The sequence below is a fragment of the Oenanthe melanoleuca genome, linkage group LGE22 (assembly GCF_029582105.1).
Source record: "Oenanthe melanoleuca isolate GR-GAL-2019-014 linkage group LGE22, OMel1.0, whole genome shotgun sequence".
NCBI classification, from domain to species: domain Eukaryota; kingdom Metazoa; phylum Chordata; class Aves; order Passeriformes; family Muscicapidae; genus Oenanthe; species Oenanthe melanoleuca.
The window spans coordinates 1,159,858-1,179,624 of NC_079363.1; the positions used below are offsets into that span (position 1 = coordinate 1,159,858).

A 19,767-nucleotide genomic window follows, 5' to 3' on the forward strand; every position below is an offset into this window, starting at 1 on the left:
TATGTTCTGTTTCCTCAAGATGAAACACATCACCCCAAGTTTCTGAAGCAACTTTTAATTGGAGATAAGAGTAAACAACAGTATAAAATGGTAACAAACTTGAGAAGTTTCCAAAATTCTGCTCCTGATTGACCGTTCCATTGCCCCCAAGTACCATTGAGTAAAAAAAGAGAAGCAAAGCCCACAGTGTGGCTGCTCTTCCAGCCCTGGGTTCCTCCACAGCTCTAACATCAGAGCAGCAACAATCACTTGTCTCAGAGTACAGGACCAAAACATCTCATTTTTTGGAGAGTTAAATCCAGCCCACCAGTTCTGATCCTCCCTCTGATCCCAGCTTAGCTAACTGAATCCAGTAGGTCTAGAGAAGTCTTCAAAACCACAATTTGCAACAGGAAGAAAACAATTTAAAAGGCCTGGATTATGCTGGTTGTCTCAGGGGCAATAAACCACCCCCCCAACCCCCTTGCAGAAGGCTTTGGTCAAGACTTCAGAGGGGTTTGCAGCACCAAAAGAGGCAGCAGATGCTGGTCTGGTCCCTGGTGACAGCAGAGATGAGCAGCGGGGAGGTGCCCAGCAGCCTGGGGTGGGGCAGAGCAGTGGTTCTGGGTTAGCACAGTTCAGAGCTGGGCTGGGAGCAGTCTCTGCCTCCCCCAGGGCAGCTGGGACATGGAACCTGCCTTCTCTGTGCCCTGCAGTGGCTTCTGGAGTGCATCAAGAGCTGCTGCACCTGCTGGCACCGAACCGTCACCGAGTGGCACCGAACCCCGTGGTCCAAACCTGCTCTGCCTCGAGTTATCCCAGTAAAAACCAGTTTGTCACAAACAAAGACACCTCTGCAAATACCAACAGGACTCGGGGGTGTTTCCTTGTACTTCTGAAGTACAAAATGGCTTGGAGTGAAATCTGCAGCTCTGTTTCTGCCCCGGCCGTTGGCTCCATCCCTTGTGCCGTGCAAAGCCTCTGACTGGTCGGGGTTATGCCCGTTTCGGGTCTGCTGGAGGTTTCTGGGGAAGGGGTTTTTGATTAAAGATCACTTGGGAATGTGGAGCTCAACACAACTAGATATTGAAAGAGAAGTTCGTGTTTGCTCAAGGGCAGCCCAGGTTACTCCTCTCCTGTCCACTGGCCGCCGGCCACGTGGCCGTTGAGGCGGTTGGAACCGTTACTGGAAGTGCTGAAAATTCCTTTTGTGCTGTTGGAAGTCACATCCTCCTCCTCAGAGCTGCTCTCCACGTCACTGCGGTCATCCTTGGATACCTAAACATTGCCAGTGGAGTGGGGTAGTGGGAGAGGAGAGGGGGAGTTGGAAATTTGACAGAAAGCAGCAGTTAGAAGGTTGTGTCCGTGTGATGAACCACCTTCACTCACATCTACCTCCTACATTTGGGTCTGGCTCTGTTCAAACTCCCAAGAAGGAGCCTGTCATCACTTTAGGAACAACACAGACACTGAAAAAGACAATTTGGAAAGATGAGCTCCATTTTGCAAATATTCTGTACATCTGTGAAAGCACTTCACTCTTGTTCTCACCAGATCAGATGATGTTACAGATCTGATGTTGTTCTTGACTTCCAAAAATTCCTCTCTAGATCAGTTAAATGCTTTTGCTGAACTATTTGTTTTGAATCAAAAGTTTCTCATGTCATGATCACAAGTGAGTCCAACACGACCAAAAACCAGGAATGTGTCAGTCTGAGAGAGAACATTTTGCCCTACAAGGAGCAGTTTTGCTATTTTAAAAATTAACCAGCTTTAATTATCACATGACTGCTCAAACAAAGCACCTCCATTTCCACAGCCTGAGCTTCATCTGGGAGATCCCATTTAGGAGCAGGGGATGGAGAACAAAGGCAGTGTCTGATCCAGCTGCTCAGAACAGGAGGAGCCTGAGCCCAGGGATCCAGATCTGCTTACAGAGTATGCCCTTAGTTCAGAGACTGGCTGCAAATCCAGCTCCATTTGACTTCCATGTGGGATTCTGAACCCTCCCAGGAGTAGTGTGGCTCCAAGTGCCACCACAGGGCAGCCCAGAGCCAGAAGGGGAAGGGAAGAGCCCATAAACCCAGCCCCAAGTGCAAACACACACCTTGGGTGGTGGCATATCCAGAACCAAACCTCCCCAGCGTGAGCCAGGCCTGGAGAGCAGCCCCTGCTCTGCCCAAGGCAGCTCCTCACTCTCCTCACTCCCCTCCCTGTGCAGCCAGCAGCCCTCAGTAACTCCACGTGCCAGTGCTCTGGCTTGCAGCTTTCCAAGGATTCCAGGATTTCACTCTCTTGGAGTCAGGGTTAGGGCTCTCTCCAGCAGCAGGAAGTGGTTGAACTCCAGGGAAGATCTGGCTGGAAGCCAGGTGAAGTTAATGATCTCCAAGAACTTTTTGGGTGTCCTGGCTTCTGCCTGTTGCCAGAACTTTTGCTCTCTTCCCCCAATCTCCTGCTATACTGAAAGTTCAAAGGGTCACTGGAAGGAAGTAGAAATCCCTTGACATTTTTTCAGCTCTTGGGGGAGAAGTGATTGTTTCACTCCTTTTCACAAAAAGGAGTAAATTCCTCCTGCCCTCTCCCCCTCAGTGTGGTGCTGATGAGGAGCAAAGACAGAAATTGGAGTGTGTGGGTGTGTAAAAGGAGAAAGGTTGTGCAGGCAGGTGACAGCAGGTGAGAACAGACCCCAGGACATTGCTCTGACCTTTGGAAAAATAGCATTTTAGCACTCTGTCAGGACCAGGGAGAGAAGGAGAAGGCACCAAAGCCCCAAGAGCAGGGCTCTGCTTTTGTCATGGCCTCGACACAGACGTGTTTCAGTGAACAAACAGAACCACAGGTCACACTTACATGCACAGGGTGAAACTGTCCAGCTCCAATCTGGCACAGAGAAAAGGAGAAAAGAATGAAGGAGACAGAGCTTAGAGTCCTTTCTCTGGCTAGGTCACCTGGACAGGAGAGAACCAAGGAAAGGGAAAAGGTGTAGAACTCAGGATACAGAAACAGCTGCAGAGAATGAAAATCAGGCATTTGTAGTAGCAGCTGTGGGGAACAGATGAAGAGTTTGTACCCTGAAACCTGCTTGCCCCCAGAATCAACCAGAATATTTATATTTTTCAAAGCCACATTCCATGTGTAGGAGGGGCAGCTGAAGTCAAACACAAAATAATGCAGAGCCATCAGAGAAACTCAGATCAGAATATCAATATCTGATAGAAAAAAGCATTTGTGCTACTAAATCAGATTTTTTGCTGGTTTCATAGAATCATGGGATGGTTTGGGTTGGAAGGACCTTAAAGCTCACCTTGTTCCACCCCCTGCCATGGGCAGGGACACCTTCCAGTATCCCAGGTTGCTCCAAGCCCTGTCCATCCTGGCCTTGAACTGGATGATTTTTAAGGTCCCTTCCAACCCAGGTCATTCTGTGATTTCTGAAGACCAGCAAACCCCACTGCATCCCTGGGAACCTTTTCCCTGAGTGCTGGAGCTTCACTGACAGACAGAAGCCAGTAAAGATGCACAATCCCCAGCACATCCCAAGGTCCAGCTGAAGTTGAGAAACATCCTGAATGTTCATCCTGTTGTCCAAAAGAGAGCCTGCTACCACCTCAAACTCCAGAGTGCACAACAAGAGTGACATAATCACCATTTTAGGACATTTGAATATACTGGAAAATGGAGTTATTTCCCTGCATGCCCAAGAGAGACTCCCTGCACGTGAACACACCTGGGAACTCACAAATGCAAAAAACCAGCATTTTTGTGACCTCCAAGAACCAACAAGTGAAAAAGCCAGTTTCTCATGATTCCTTGGTGGGGCTTGCAGAAGAGGAGCAGCAGCCTCCCCCAGCCTTACCTTGCCGCGCACCAGCGCCTTGGAGGCCGTGCGGATGATGAGGTAAGACCAGATGATGTGCAGGAGCTGCAGGGTCACCAGGAGCCCGTTGAACAGCCACCAGGAAGGGTAGGGCCCAATCAACTCCCAGCTTTCAAACAGGGTTGTGTTCAAAATCCTTCAAGAGATCCAGAAATACGTTTCAGATCAGCTGTGCCCAGCTCTGAGTGGAGGTGCCAGACCAGATGCACAACAGTTTGTGTCTCACTGAGCATCTGCTGCTCTGCTCCTGCCAGTCAGGAGACTCAGTAAAGCTCATTTCAACTGAGCAACAAAACAGAACATGTGAATGTGCTGCAGTTTGGTTACACACATGGATCTGCTGCCAATTTTCTTCTCCAGAGCACAAGCATTTATTTATAACAACTTCACAGGAAGTGATGTCAGGCTGCTCTGGTTACCAAAACAACCTTTAACACCTTCCTGCTTGGGCAGCTTTCATCCAGATTTAAAGATCAAAAATCTTATAAAAAAATAGTGTGGGCACAGAAGCAGGGCAGGGATTGCCCCTCTGTGCTGGGCACTGTGAGGCTGTTCTGGGACCTCACAGCTAATGAGATTTTGGGGGGCTGGAGGGTGTCCAGTGCAGGGGAAAAGGGGGATCAGGGGGGATGTTCTGGCTCTGCTCCCAGGCAACAGCAGGACCAGAGGGAACAGCCTCAGGATGTGCCAGGAAAGGTTCAAGCTGGACATCAGAAGGAATTTTTTTAATGGAAAGACTGGTCAGGCATTGGAGCTGCCCAGGGAGGTTTGGAGTCCCCAATTCTGGAGGTGCCCAAGGAACAACTGGACGCGGCACTTACTGCTCTGGTCACAGGCTGGACTCAGTGGTCTTGGAGGGATTTTCCAACCTCAAGGATTTTGACATCAGGAAGGAATTTTGTCCCCAGAAGGCCCCTCCTCCCCCCTGGGTGCACTTCTCTTCCCTCAGAGTTTTATAGATTCCTCTGGCCACGCTGGAAGACTCAAAACTGCTTTATGGCCCAAGCTTTGTGTTTCTTTCATTACTGTTTTGCTGTTCTTGTTGCTGGGAGTTATTGCCAGTCCTTCAGCAATTTAATAAACACTTTAGATTTTATGATGCAGAGGGGTATGGAGAGACCTTTAACCACCACATTAATTTCACACAGCTTTTAACATTTCACAAGAAAAGCAAAACAAACCTTTGAAACAAGAACCAAAATGCCCCAAAAGGCAGCTCCACAAGTATTTAACTCATAGCAGGTTTATGAAAGAATTAAATGCAGTTTCAGAGATCTGCTGATGTTTTATATTACTAATTAGGGAAGGGAATACACGTGCAGTGAAACAGCACAGGCTCTGCAGTGCTGCTGCAGCTTGCCAGATTCCTCTGCAAAGCTGAGGAGTGACATTACAGCCAGTGGAAAACACATTAAAGATTTACAGGATGCTGACCACTGGTGTGAGGTAAGAGCATCCCCCCATGACAGACAGCAGCTGCAAAAACAACTCTCATTTGTCCCTGGAAGGAGCCTGCAAAGAAATCAGAATTAAAGCTCTTCTTCATCCAGAGTCCTTGGTGCACTTACTGGAAAATAAGCAAGAGCTTTAATTGCAGCCCTGATCCTAAAGTGAAGGATTGTTGCTGCCTACTAGGCACCCAAAAACAATGGGAATGCCAGGTGTCCATGGCCTAGGAAATAAATGCAGGCAGTAAAACAGTGTAACCAAATTGTCCACCACACACAATAAATGAACAGCTCATTAACCAAAGCACTGCTCCAGGTCTGACCTACTGAGGTGAGAGGGAATCTCATTATGGGATGATTCTCTCTAAGCCATTTATCCAGGGTTTTACCTCCCAAGAAACCTCTGAATAGTCACAACACAAGGACACAACAGAAGTGTCATAAGAATCAGAAATGCATTGATGACTAAGCCAGATACAAACAAAAATTACCTCAAGAGGCTATGCCTCACCAGTAATTATTTCTAGAACTTCTCCAGAGAAGCAGAGAATCCTTCAAGCCTCTCAGAGCAGATTCTGGCTGACTGTCATCACTGCAGCAGGGGAGGGGCAGCTGTGAATGGGATTCTGGACTCTTCTCCCAGTCCCTCAGCTGACTGGGGTGAGATTTCTTCATGTGCCTACTCAAACCTCCTGCCCCATGGAGGCATGTGCTGCTCCAGCTGCCTCAAGGGACAGCTGGAATGCTTGGGAAAAGTCTAAAACAAAGGCTGTGCTGAAAGGGTTGGGAGAACAAGCCAGAGCTGCCTGCTGCAGGTGCTTACCAGAAAGGGTAAATGCCCAGCCGGGTCACGATGAACACGACCCCAAAGAGCATGAAGAAAGCATCACACAAACGTTGGTACTTGGCATAATTAGCCAGTTTTGCAGCCTGCAAGAGACAACAAACATGCAAATATTATTCCCTTTGTGCAGTTCTGTAATTACCCAGCTGGAGAGCTGCAAAAAGCTCTCAATCACATTTGTACAGTTTGGAAAAAAAGGGATTATTATATTGTATTACTATTTTTATACTGTTATTTATATGGTCCTACAAGAACAATGGGAGAACTATTTACAAGGGCCTGGAGTGACAGGATGAGGGGGAATGGCTTCAAACTGCCAGAGGATAAAATCACCCTCTCTGAGAGGGTGTGAGGCCCTGGCACAGGTTACCCAGAGAAGCTGTGCCTGCCCCATCCCAGGAAATGTCCAAGGACAGGTTGGATGAGACTTGGAGCAATCAAGGATAGTGGAACTGGATGATCTTTAAGATTCCTTCCAACCCAAACCACTCCATGGTTTTGTGACTCTCAGCACTCAAGCAGTTTGGAGGAAAAGCTGACAGGGCAGGATCAGCAGCATGCATTCCACGGCACATTTAAAGCAGTTTATCAAGAATGGGAATGTCAGCTTGTTCCCCTGATTTGAAAATCCCTGATTAGCAAAGATTTGAAGGGAAATTCACCTCCAGGAGGAAATCTGAAGCATCATGGAGGCACAGCACCAGAGTTCCAACCCGCACCATGTTGTTCATGTAGGAGAACGTGATGAGTCCAATCGTGGCCAAGTGATGGACAAACATGATCAGGAAATCCTGCAAACAGCAAAACCATCCATGAAGAATCTTTGGCTGTCACACAAATGCAAAAGTTTGGGACAGAGCCACCCAACTGAGTCACTGGGATCACAGGATTCCTTTGGTTCAGGCTCTGACTCCAGTCACAGCTCATCACTCTCTCACCATCTCCACAAAAGCTTCCAGAAAGGTCTCTCAGCTTTGGTGCTGCTCAAGTCAGAGCTCTGCCCGCTCAGGGATCAGCACAGTCCCTCTGGCACACACACAGCTGTACCTGCAGACCTCACAGATATGTTCAAAGGACAAGATCACCCTTATTTTTGGCTCATTCTGGTTTTTCAGACACTCTGCTCATGCCCTCAGCCCCTGGCACACATTTAAGTGCTGCTCCTGCTGTCAGTGACCAAACCCTGCTAGGGCAGAGCAGGCACAGAACACAGGTAACTCAGCAGCAAGAACAAAACATGTTTACAATGCACAATATTCAGGGTTTGCACTCCAGCCTCCTGCAGCTCAGCCTGCTGCAGTGGGGAATGTCATGCACTTGTTAAAGTCAAAATAAACCATTACAGAGTCCCAGAGGTTTTCATCACTGCCTGGCTGCAGCTCCACTCTATTCCACAGTGCTAATATTTCAGAAAAAAAGCCTGAGTAACTTATTTTTTTAACAGTCAAAGCAAAAACTGGGATAATTTGCTGCTTTGCAGCTCAGGTAAAGGAAGCAATAAGCTAGGATTTACTGGGGACTGCTCTCCAACAGCAACAATAACCAAATCCTGGAGTGCAGCATGACAGAATTAGATTTGAGCAACTGCAACCACTCATCATCTGCTCCTCACTCAGCTGAGAAATTCCTTTCAAAACCCTATTTATTACTGCCTTAGTGTTTGTCATTTCCTCAGCAGCTTCAGCAAGGTACTGCTTTGAGCAGCTCATTTTCTTGCAAGCCTTCCAGTTAAATCTATTTTTAGGCAATGATTTGTTAACTTTTGATTGGGAGGTATTGAGTGAAGCTGTTCTGTCCCCTGGAAGGTGAAAGGAACTCAAGGATACACCAGGTCAGCCTTGCTGCTCCCTTTTCTCAGGACTGCACAGTGCTTAGAGGAGAAGGGAGGTTCACAAAGGTGTAAATGAGGAAGAAAACATCACTATCACTGCATTTTGGCTTTCCTGGCCAGGCACACTCTCATTTTTTTGTTAGTCCTATCTATTTATTATTGTTTTTAAAGAGCTATTGAGTGGTTAATGCAATTCTGGTTCATCTCACCTTCCGTTTAATGTCTGTAAACTGAGAAAACATGAGGGACCAGTAGAAGGCCAGCTCCAAGATATAGTAATAATAAAGCCTGGATGTTAGAGGCTGGAAAAAAAGACATAGCACAGTTAAAAGACAAAATAATTCAAAATTTACATTAAAATAATTTTTTTCTTTCCTCCTTTTCCATCCCACTTTGCTCCTCCAGAATTGCTGAGGCATAAGTTAAGTCATTCAGGTTTAATAAAAACAAGCTTAAGCAACAGACATCTTACTCCAGGCTTACTCACACAAATATAATTGTGTGTTTGAGCTTTCTTCCAAAGGAGTAAATTCCCTTGTCAATATTTACAACTCCTGCTGAAGCCTCTTGGAGTAGGAAAACCAAGCTCTGGAACAGACTGTTGGCCTCTACACAGTAAATAAATAAATCACCACTATGATTTTATGCCTTTTTCTCCCACTTTTAATAATCTCAGCAGAAAATAAACATAAAGTGACTGAGTCAGATGTACCCAAGGAAACCCTGCTGTTGCCAATGTGAAGGCATAAAGAGTAAATGGAGATTCAATCCAGTAAGAGTAATAAAAATAAAAGCTAAAATTGACCAAAAAGTTGGAATTTAGGTGTTTCTCTCTTACCTGGAAAGGGTAGTTGTACCAGCACTGTCGTGTGTCCCAAAACCAGGGTGCCTAGAAGGAATAAGAAGGTTTTTCATATAAATAAGAAATTATATAAAACCCCAGTTTGTACTGGGTGTTTTCCTCCCCACCATCTAAAGACACCTGACACTACAGCACTGCTCCACTGAAATTTTACCTTCATTCTGCCCTTCAAACTACATTTACTGTAAAAACCCTAGTGATTTAAAGTCTAATTTGTGCTGTCAATGTGAGTTCTGCTGCAATGGAAATTTCTAGAATAATCATACAGCTGTAATAATAATAAAAATCCAAGGAGATGAACCTGTATCCCTTCAAGAGGGACAGGAGAAAAAAGGGAACAACTCCCCATAGCAAAAAATACCCCAAAACCCATCTTGTTTTTTCCAACATTCTGGGGTAACATATTAAATAATTCTCTATTATTTCCAAAATGACACATCTGTATAGAAGCTTCCCTACAGTGTAAAGAAGGACTTTAACAGAACCCCCAGAATCCCAAATCAGGGATCATCCAACTGCAACCACACAGAACAACAATGTGGATTACAGAGCAACTCACCGTCCAGAGAAACCTGATTCCATAAAAAAATATACTTAAATAAAATGTAAATCTCCACCTGGAAAAAGAAGGAGAAAATAAAATCAGGAGATAGAATCAGCTTCTGGTTAGCATTTGTAAAATGAATTGAAATACATGGGAAAACCACCAAAACTGACACTTGAAAAGCCTTCACCCACCTTCATTTCTAAACATTTCAAGTAACATAAACCTACTGAAGACTTTTCACACCACACATGAGTTTGCATCAACAGCCAAGTTTGGAATTCAGGGTGAACATGCATCATTCATTTGCTTTAAGAGACAAAAGGTAACAACAAGCAAAGTTGCTGCCACCCAGAGGTCTCCTCATGTTTGATTTTTCCCTCTTACCTTGTGGCTTTAGGCAGACAAAACCATACTGGGGGAAGAATTGAAAGTTACTGGAAAGGAAAGAAACCAGCAGAGGAGAAACAAGTCAGGAAAAAATACTGAGGTTCTATGGCACTACAGAGAAAACTGCAGGAGCTCAGGGAATAGGGAACAAGAATGGAGTGGAGAGAGAAAGGAAAGGAAGGAAAGGAAGGAAAGGAAGGAAAGGAAGGAAAGGAAGGAAAGGAAGGAAAGGAAGGAAAGGAAAGGAAGGAAAGGAAGGAAAGGAAGGAAAGGAAGGAAAGGAAGGAAAGGAAGGAAAGGAAGGAAAGGAAGGAAAGGAAGGAAAGGAAGGAAAGGAAGGAAAGGAAGGAAAGGAAGGAAAGGAAGGAAAGGAAGGAAAGGAAGGAAAGGAAGGAAAGGAAGGAAAGGAAGGAAAGGAAGGAAAGGAAGGAAAGGAAGGAAAGGAAGGAAAGGAAGGAAAGGAAGGAAAGGAAGGAAAGGAAGGAAAGGAAGGAAAGGAAGGAAAGGAAGGAAAGGAAGGAAAGGAAGGAAAGGAAGGAAAGGAAGGAAAGGAAGGAAAGGAAGGAAAGGAAGGAAAGGAAGGAAAGGAAGGAAAGGAAGGAAAGGAGTGTCTGAACTGGGAAAGGCAGAAGGACATGCCAGAGGGAATGGGAGAGAGATTGGGGCGGGAGCGTCCGGGAAGTCACAGCCAGGGTGGGCACAGGGACACACAGACACACAGGCAGGGACAGGGACACACAGACAGACAGACACTCTCAAGCACCAAGGACCTGCCCAGTGCCTGAAGCCCTGCACTGACTCCTGTACCCCGTTCTGCTCTCTCAGGCACGCCCACAAAATATTTTCAAATTTTCAAACCTCCTTTAACTGCCCTTGTTTGCTGGTACAGGAATTTTGGCCCCGGGCTGGCAGAGCAGCTGCCCCAGGCCCAGCTAGAGGAGAACACAGCAGAGCTCTAAGGTGAAGCCCCTCTGCACAAACATACATGCTCTCACAAAATTTAGTGAGGGTGGTGGGTTTGTCCTGGTTCCTCCGGTGCCGAAACCAGCGCTGGATCTTTCGGACATCCCAGTCCAGCTGCTTGGACAAGCCTTCTAACCTTCTTCCATCTGGATACTGAAGGAAAATGAAACAAATGTCAATTCTCCCACTCCTCAAGCTACTTTCAATCCTGCACTATGACAGAAATAATGCATAGATGACAAAAAACACACCAGAAAGGGACCACAGGGTCTGGAAGCAAGAACCCTTTGCCACAAATGGTCATTCAGATTTAACCTCCATAAGCCACTAATTATTTAATTACTCAGAATGGTTTTGGTTGAGCATTTCCTCACCTATTTCATCAGTTGACAGCACATTAAGACAAAAAATGTGACTGTTAATTTGTGGGGAGGAGCTGTTAAAGTGTCCTGTCCTACCTGTTACAGCTGCACATCAATTCAAACAGCCCAGAACTCAGGAGGAAAGCTGAAGATGTTTAAAGTTTGCTACTCACAGCAAGGACAGGGAAACTTTAAAGAATTGATTTAATAAAGTAGATATTTGTCTATTCCATAAGGGCACTGCAGAAATTGTCTTATTTCTGTTATCAAAGTTTAGAAATGAAAATATATTTGAAGACTGAGATACTTCCATGACATATATAGATAAAACATATCCCTGTTCTTCACCTGGGAACTCTACTGTGTCTGAATGGACACAAATGGATTTATCAAAGTGAACCAAACCTGGTAACTCCCTCTACAAGGGTGAGATAATTCAGACCAGCTCTGCCAGGGAGCTCTACCACTGAAAGATGATAAACACATTTTACTATTTGAATTATATACAAACCACAGAAGCTATGCAGAATGCTGATTTAATACAAAATCATCAGTCTGCCCAGCTGAAAATCAAAATCAGAGTAATTTGATTTTCAGCACTGAGACCATGACTGTCCTGTCACTCCATCACATCACATCTCTAAACACTTTCCTGGGATTTAATGCCTCTCCAAACAAAAGAGCAGCTACAGCACACTGGGATAGTTAAAGGTTTCACAAGCCAGCCAAATTCTGCACAGACTGTGACCTCCTGAGTTTTCTGAACATTAATTTCAAGGACATCCCCTGCATTAAATTTCTCCCAACAAAGTACATCAGATTCTGGGGGTTTTTCAGTTCACACATCATTCCAAATGCCTCAAAACTTTAATGTTCTCACAAGGCAGGTTTTTTGAGGTTTTTATAGAATTTCTCTTTATCTGCTCCAGTAGGTGAGGTTCAGCATCACTAAATCTCAACAGAAAACCTTCCATTTCATTATCTTTAATGAAAATCTATTGCAATATTGGATAAAATACAGTGGGATTCTGTAATTCTGTGGTGGTGTAAGCCTGTGAGCTCAAGGGGAAGAAGGAAACAACCCAAAGAAACATCTCCTGCCACATTAAATGTCCTGATGAAGGGCAGGACATCTTTGCTGACTGAATCTCCCTGAATAATCCACTTCCACTGCTGTCCAGGTTTACAGAAAATGGCAAAAATGAGAGGAAGACATTCACATTAAAACCAATAAAATCAGAAAAGGAACTGAGCCCAAGAAAAAGAGGAACATTTTCCCAATAAAAGTGGAAGATGCTGGGAAATCTCTTGTTAAACCAAAAATCCCCATTGCTCAACTTGGAGCAAAGGCAGGGAACTAAAGGAATCAGTTCAGACCTGTCTGTCAGGGTATTCCAAAGAAGATTCTTCTGTGCACAAAACCATGGCTCAGCCACACAGGGAATTTACTTTGCCACCAGAAGGACATGCCAGAGGCAAAGTAAAACCAGAATGAGCCTATTTGTGGATGTAGAGTGTGAAATGTGCATCTCAATCCAGAAAAGTGGAACAAAAAGCCCCCCCTGTGACACCTCCAGGCCTCCATCCCTTCTGGAATCGAGAGGAATTTGAAGTGTGACTCACCTTAGTGATGGATGTAAACACTTTCTCTAAAATTGCATTGGGCTGGGCTCTGTGAGGTCCACTGTCCTGAATGCCAAGGTTTATGGCACATGGCTTGGCAATAAACCTGCAAGAATTCCCCAGAAAGAGCTGGATTAAAACAAGATATTTATTTCCTTCCTCTGCCTGAATAACAAGGACCTGGATTTGTCACCAATTGCAAAACCTGGTGAAAAAGCTTTTGAAATCTCCATTCCACTGCTTCTCAGGTGAAGAAATTTCTTTTATTAGTCCATATGGTAACTGCAGACAGCAGTTACTGTGCACACCAGAATGAAAAATTAAATCTTAATGCCCTTGGCTTGTAAGGATCTGAATGTGCTCCCCAGGGGGATTCTCATTCCTCAGCAATAAAACAATAGACTGATAGCAGTCTGCTGTGAACAGAAACGCTGGAGATGAAGCCCTAAAACAAAGTATCTTGTTTCCAAAATAGCCTTGGTGTCACACAGCTCAGAAAAAAGGGAAGTACAAGTGACAAAGCTCCCAAAAGCAATTTTTTTGAGGGGGGGAAAAATAAAGTGGTTGTTTCCTTCAGGACAGAGAGGAAGATGGATGTCCCTCTGTGAAAAATCCCTGATGTCAGGATCTCATCCATCCCATGTGCTCTGTGTATTCCAAACTGATTTAATTCTCCCTGGGTTTTACAGCACAGGCTCTGGAAACAAGCCTGGGTTTGCAGCTAAAACAAATACAAACATGTTCAAAATTAACAGGTTTTGCTGCACATTTGTGTCAGAATGGGCTCAGGGCTCCAAGGGAAATGTCTGCATTACCTGACATGTGAATTGCTCCTCTCCTGCTGGTGGGCAAAAGAGGGGGGGTTAAAGGGCAATATTTAGTATTTTTAATCAGTTATTTTGAGGAAGAACCTGTTTCTCACACCGATTTTGAAAAGGACACTACATTTGTACCATTAAAACCATTCTGCTTTCACAGAGAGGCTGTTTCAGAGAGAGCAAAGCCAAAATTACACATATTTAGGAGCCTCCCAGCGCCACCAAAGAGAAAATGCTGTTTTTTCCAACCACAATTGTTACAATTCCTCCCTGTGTTTAAAAGGAAAGATTAAAATTCAGGAGAATCGTAGCTTTAAGTGCTCCAACGGTAATGACTGAATACTCAGTGCTTCAGGAACAAATATCTGTGGCTGTGTTTAAGAGCAGTCCCAGGTTGTGAGGTTTTCCCTTGAGGAATTACAGCTCAGCTTGTGACTGATCCCAAAGGAACACTCAGCTCTCAGAAAACACAAAACAAATGACAGACACTACAGGCCCAGGCTTCCCTAAACTACATTTAAATACCTACAGCTCTTTAAAAATAAAATAATTTAAAAATAAAAAAGGAAGGAGTGATTTCCTTTGAGCTTGGCTCCAAAGGCTCACGGCTTCCTCCATAATCCAGACCACCAGCCAGAAATTGTGTCCTGATGTTATGAAACATCTGGCAAGACCCTCCACAAAAATGTAAAAAATATTTTAAAAAATTAAGTCTTTATACTCTGCTTTCCTACAGGATATACCACAAGTGCAGCACAGAAGTTCACACATGAACTTCTAGAATACAGAATTCATAGACTAGAATACATTTTCATAGACTATGACCTGAGTGGTCAGGCAGGAAAATCCCAAGCTGCTAATAAACTCAGCAAGGTAAATTTATACTTCAAACTGCTGTGGAACTTCAAATTTTTGGTCTCAGAGCAGATTTTTAGATGTGTTTTGAATCCCACAGTGACAAAGTTCTGCACAACCCCCAAAATAGGAAAAAATAGTGGCCAGACAGTAGAATTTCCATTCTTGGGGCTATTCAAAGTGAACAGCAGAAGACCACGAGTGATCTGAGTTGCCTGAACACTGGCCTTGCTTTGAGGAGAGAATGGGATGAGGTGGCCTTGAAAGGCCCCTTTTAATCTAAATGATTTTATGATCTTACAGAAATCTCAACGGCAACAAACTGTAACCAAGGTCAACTTACTGCCACACCTTCCAGCAAGAAATTCTCATCACATAAAAACTTCTATTAAACCTTTATGAACAGGGATCAGCTCACACCTGAGCCTACCCAGCCCCTTTCACACTGCTCATTAACACACACTGATTTTAAAACCAACATCAATTTTCAAGTCCACAGACTCACATGTTATAATAAATGTTTCTCAGGCATGCTGTGCTTCACAAAAAGGCAGAATCTTTCTTTATGAACATTCCAGCTTGGCTGGAACCTATCACAGCTCTTAAAGGAAGAACAATCTCCTGTGTGATTTATTTATAAAAAATGAGGTTTATTGAATATCTCTTTGAGTTAGTATTTCTATAATCTCTCCATTTTGCTGTGTTAAGATTTAATCACCTCATTCCATAACAGACCTGATTCAGTAACATCTCAAATCACCTTTTCCTCCCCCTCCCCAGCTGGAGCACAAGCTGCAGATCCTTATTCAGATCTGTCCAGCAACACCCACATCTGGTTCCAAAGAGCACTCCAGTGCAGCTACAAACACATCACATCCAGGTTATTGCAGATACTTGGGATTTTTTTTTTTTTTTGTGCCTGCAGTGGGACAAGATGTGCAAGGCAAAATATTGAAAAGGATAAAAAATATAAACCCAAATTTATGGGTAGAAGTCTTTCTTCAAAAATCCTCACCCTCCCCACTGTCCTCACCTCCCTCTACAAGTCCTGCCTCATCCCTACAGTCATAAACTACCCATAGACAGACAAACTAATGATTATCTCATCAGTGTCATGACATAAAAGGCAGTTTTTAGTGGAATTCTAACTAACAGAAATGTGTCAGTGTTACACTTCCTCACGCTGAGGAGCTACAAAAGGAGAGAGAAAAGAAGCAGCTCAACTAAAAGAGCTGCACAAGTCTGTAATTCACATTCTGAGTCACCAAGTCCAACTGTGAAATGTGTGACAAGAAAGACATTTGACATAATCAAAGCCTGAATTGGGATAAATGCACCACAGGAGTTTATTGAGACAAAGCTGAACTTTTATGACATGCTCAAAGTGGCTGGAGGAAACAGAAAGGAATCTATCCAAAGATATGTACTGTTAAAATAAACACACTAGAAACTGCCTGAGATGGGCTGTCACTATCTGCTTTCACTTTGGGACAGGACCAAGACACAGCTGAGATCAGGAAAACCCCCTCAGCAACCAGACCTCTGAGGGTTGCTCTGCAGGAGTTAAGTCATCATTTGACTCCACCCTAAATTAACACCACAAAAGAAATTTCATAAACCAGGGAAACATTATCAGGACACAGAAAACGCTGCCTGGAGCACTGTGCCATCAGGTGTAGTGCATCTCCCCCAACAGCTCCAGGAAAAGAGAATATTCTGCACCTCTTCCCCAGACTGACACCTATAATATCCTTTTCATTGTGTCTCACAACCTCCTTTCCTTACGTCCTGGCAAGTACCAAGGTTTGGCCAGGACCAAGCTGAGATGGGATTTTGGCAGTGTCACATGTGTTCCTGGGTTCTCTGCACTGGTTTTCTGAAACCTTTTTTTTTTCCTAAGGGCAGAAAGACAGCATGGAGAAAATAGATCCTCTCAAGTTTCTCACCTCTGTGCTGACCTGCTTCACTTTCCTCAATATTTGCCATCTCTTTACTTCATCCCAACCACCTCTTCTTAATTTTTGAAAGCTCAAAAAAATTCACACTTATTAAAGAAAAAAACAAACTACTCAATTCCTACTCACTTTAGTCCTGCAGCCCTTTTCAGGCTTAGAAATACTTTTGGAATCATGGAATGGTTTGGGTTGGAAAGGACCTTAAAACTCACCCAGTCCCACCCCCTGAAATGGGCAGAGACACTTGCCACTAATCCAGGTTGCTCGAAGTCCATTCAACCTGGCCAACTTCTGCCCTTTCAAGGCAGAAATTTAAGATTAAATCAATGTTTAATGAACTACCTGAACAGCAACACAGAGTGTCTTGGTCCATTTCACCTCAGGGTTTCCTAAGTAAGCCACTTTACTAATTAATATCTCTGCCACCCACACACTGCGTGTGGCTGTGGCAGATCCACACCACACACGGATCTACCTGTGCCCCAGGGCTAAGTTCACGGTTATGGATGCCCAGGTAAATGAGCAATCTCGTATTACACCTGTTTGTGGGCAGAGGTGACGATCTGCACTCACATCCATCGTGCCCGAGACGAGGGAGAGGCACCAAGGCTTTAATAACACATCGGGCCATGTGAACAAAACCTATTTCCTCATCCAGGAACTCAGGGAAAGTACAATAAAGCGCACACGGAAGCCAAGTGAGGAGCAGCAGCAGCAGCCGCCAGCTCTGTCAGTCACCCCAGCGAGCTTCTCCTGGGCAGGAGCAGGAATAAAAGTGAATTCCTACAGAAAACACGGGATTTTTATTGGCGCTACCTCAGCACCGCCGGACTGGAGGGGCCTCTCGTTATCCAGACCCAGGGCAGTGCAGGACTCCCGATAGATTCCCGGGATTACACAATGTCCCCGTTCCACGCACGAAGGGCCTCGCGGAGGCCCCGAAAGGCGCAGGGAGCCCCCTTTGGGCCGCCCCCGAGCCCGGCCCGGTGCTCACAGCCCCCCTCACAGCCTCCCGGCCCCGCGCTCACCTCTCGAAGAGCAACCGCACAGTGAAGATGCCGATCGCCAGCGGGAAGGCGGAGAGGACGTGAGCGGCCCGCGGGTACTGCAGCCCGCTGCCCGGCGGGCCCGCCTCGCCGGCCAGGTCCGCCCACGTCACGTTGTGCGGGAGCCAGAAGCGCTCGTTCCAGAACCAGGCCCGCAGCGCCGCCGCCGCGGCCGCCGCCATCTTCCGCCTGCCGCCGCCGCGCTCGGGCGGCCGCCACAGACACGGGGGGGGCGCGGCCGAGCGCCAGCCCCGCCCCTCGCCCCGCCCCTTACGGCAGCAGCGAATCGGGCGGCAGCCGCAGCCCCGAGGGGGCGGTGCTTGGACAGACCGCGCCCCTCATCGGCTCTGCCGCCGCCACACGGGCGGGCGGGGCTGGAGGAGGCCGCGCCTCTCACCGCGGGACCAAGGCCCGTGAGGTGCGGGCTTGGAATAGACCGCGCCTCTCTTTTGCATCACCGCGCCCTTTATCGCCTCGCCCCGCCCCTCCCGCCGGCCGCAGCTCTGGCGGTCGCCACAGCCACCGAACGAGGCCAAGACGAGGTCGCGGCCACACCTCAGCCCGCCCCTCACTGCTGCCGGCGCTCACGGGGGTTCCGTCGGGCCCCGCGCGCGGCCCGTTAGTTTGGAGCATGCGCATTGCGGCGTTCTCGCCGCGTTCCCGCCCGCGCGGGCGCGCGCGGGGTTGTGAGGGAAAAGCGCGCGCACGCTCGTGAGGGAGAAACGCGCGCGCGGCCCCGCCGCCGCCTCAGCGCTCCTGAGGGACCGGGAGTGACAGAAAAGAGTCACAGAACCACAGGGTCACAGAATATACTGAGTTGGAAGCGACCCACGAAGATGATCAAAGGACACCCCGACAATCCCGCCATGTCGCGGGCGTGAGGTTGATGCTTCACACGCTGCTGAGCCCTCGGGGTTTCCACAAGCAGAGACAACTTCTAACTGGTAAAAGTCCTCAAGGCAGCAAAACAAGGCAGCAAACGATCCATCGTTAATGTAATGTCTCTTTTGGCACCTGTCCAGAGGAGAACAGATTAAATGGCCCATTAAGCACTCAAATGCTATGATAACTAATAGATTCAAGGATAGAGTAATTTATGATCCAGCCACCTTTTTTTTATAAATCAATGACTATTTAGAAGTACCCCATGTGCTAATTTCTCCTTGAAGATGTTAAGTTGATCTGAGTGACCAGAGGCAGGCCCATGTGTGTCAGAGACACACAGATGCCTCAGATTTAACTAGAATTAATGATTTTCTGATTAAAGTCTCTGGTAAGTGCAGCCAGTATTGCTTCAGTATCACGTAACCGGGAAGACACTGTAAAATTCAATTGCGTTTCCTTAGAAACAAGCAGTTGGCATATTCCATAAATCCAAGTCCACGACAAATAGTCTTCCCTCCCTTTTCAAACAGCACAATTTCCAATCAAGAGAGATCTCTGGTTGCTTAGCAATTTGAGGAAATCTGATACTAAATGGATTTTGTTAGGAGCAGAGAAAGGTGACAGCAGTTTGGGTTTGCACATCAGGGTTTTTAGTTTTCCCTCTGTACAAAGCAATTCGTATTTTAAAAGAAAGTTCCCCATTTAAAAGAAAGGAAAATGAGCAGTAGGTTGTGGAATTACTAACATCTTTCAGCTAGGCAGCAGGCTTTTCCCTTTTTCAAAATATCCATGTCACACACGAGCATTTCCTCATGCTGCTGCAGAACATTCACTGCAGTGCTTCTGGCTCTTATCCCACTCTCTCCCAACCAAACCCATCTCAGGCTCAAGTGACAATAACTTAAATAAAAAGCAGCTGATAGGAAGGGGGGAAAAAACCCTCAGTTGTCCTCAGGTGCCCTCAAGAGCCACCTGGAGCCAGGAATGGAAGTGAAAAAAATCCCTGCATGTCCTTATTCCTTTTGCCAGTCCTGTTCTAATCCCTCTTGGATCTGAGAGCAGGAACTGCTCGTTTGAGTCTCGCAGCAAATCACGGACACACAGTGTCACCTAGTGGGGCACCAGAGCCAGCCCGGGCTGCCTTCCAGCAGGAGCACAGGGAATTAATTCACCAGCTTTTGGTGCAGAGCAACCCTGAGGACGATTTTAGGTGCTGGTGGAGGAGAACTGGACATGCCCTAGGAACCCCCTCAAGCCTCCTTCCTGCCCCTCTCTCAGGTGAGACCCCACCTGAAGAGCTGCCTCCAGCCCAGCACAATTTTAACTTCAAAATCCTGGGAATTTCAGCCCCAAAACTCAGGGAATTTTAGTCACAAAACCCTCTGAATATGAATTTTATATATAACCTGGAAGAGAGCTGCTGGAGAGTCCAGGGGAGGCACCAGGGTGATCAGAGGGATGGAGCAGCTCTGTTGGGAGAATTGG

The 19,767-nt window shown here is 46.1% G+C and overlaps 1 protein-coding gene across 1 annotated transcript; it reads right to left on the reverse strand.

The window, feature by feature from the left end:
* Positions 1-34: 34 nt before the first annotated feature.
* CERS5 (ceramide synthase 5) lies at positions 35-17,639 on the reverse strand. The gene is made up of 10 exons (XM_056515270.1): positions 17,380-17,639; positions 12,724-12,829; positions 10,761-10,891; positions 9,401-9,458; positions 8,818-8,868; positions 8,189-8,281; positions 6,811-6,939; positions 6,128-6,234; positions 3,836-3,992; positions 35-1,257 (listed from the first exon to the last, which is right to left on the reverse strand). Exons 1-10 carry the CDS (start codon positions 17,577-17,579, stop codon positions 1,105-1,107), a joined length of 1,185 nt encoding a protein of 394 aa, XP_056371245.1. The 5' UTR covers positions 17,580-17,639; the 3' UTR covers positions 35-1,104.
* Positions 17,640-19,767: the final 2,128 nt, after the last annotated feature.

Excerpts from the sequence above, each read along its gene's own strand:
- CERS5 (XM_056515270.1), bottom strand. The coding sequence starts at position 17,579 with ATGGCGGCGGCCGCGGCGGCGGCGCTGCGGGCCTGGTTCTGGAACGAG. Across the intron at positions 12,830-17,379 it reads GTGCGGTTGCTCTTCGAGAG|GTTTATTGCCAAGCCATGTG; the intron begins GTGAGCGCGGGG and ends GAATTCTTGCAG. Across the intron at positions 10,892-12,723 it reads TGTTTACATCCATCACTAAG|TATCCAGATGGAAGAAGGTT; the intron begins GTGAGTCACACT and ends ATTTTCCTTCAG.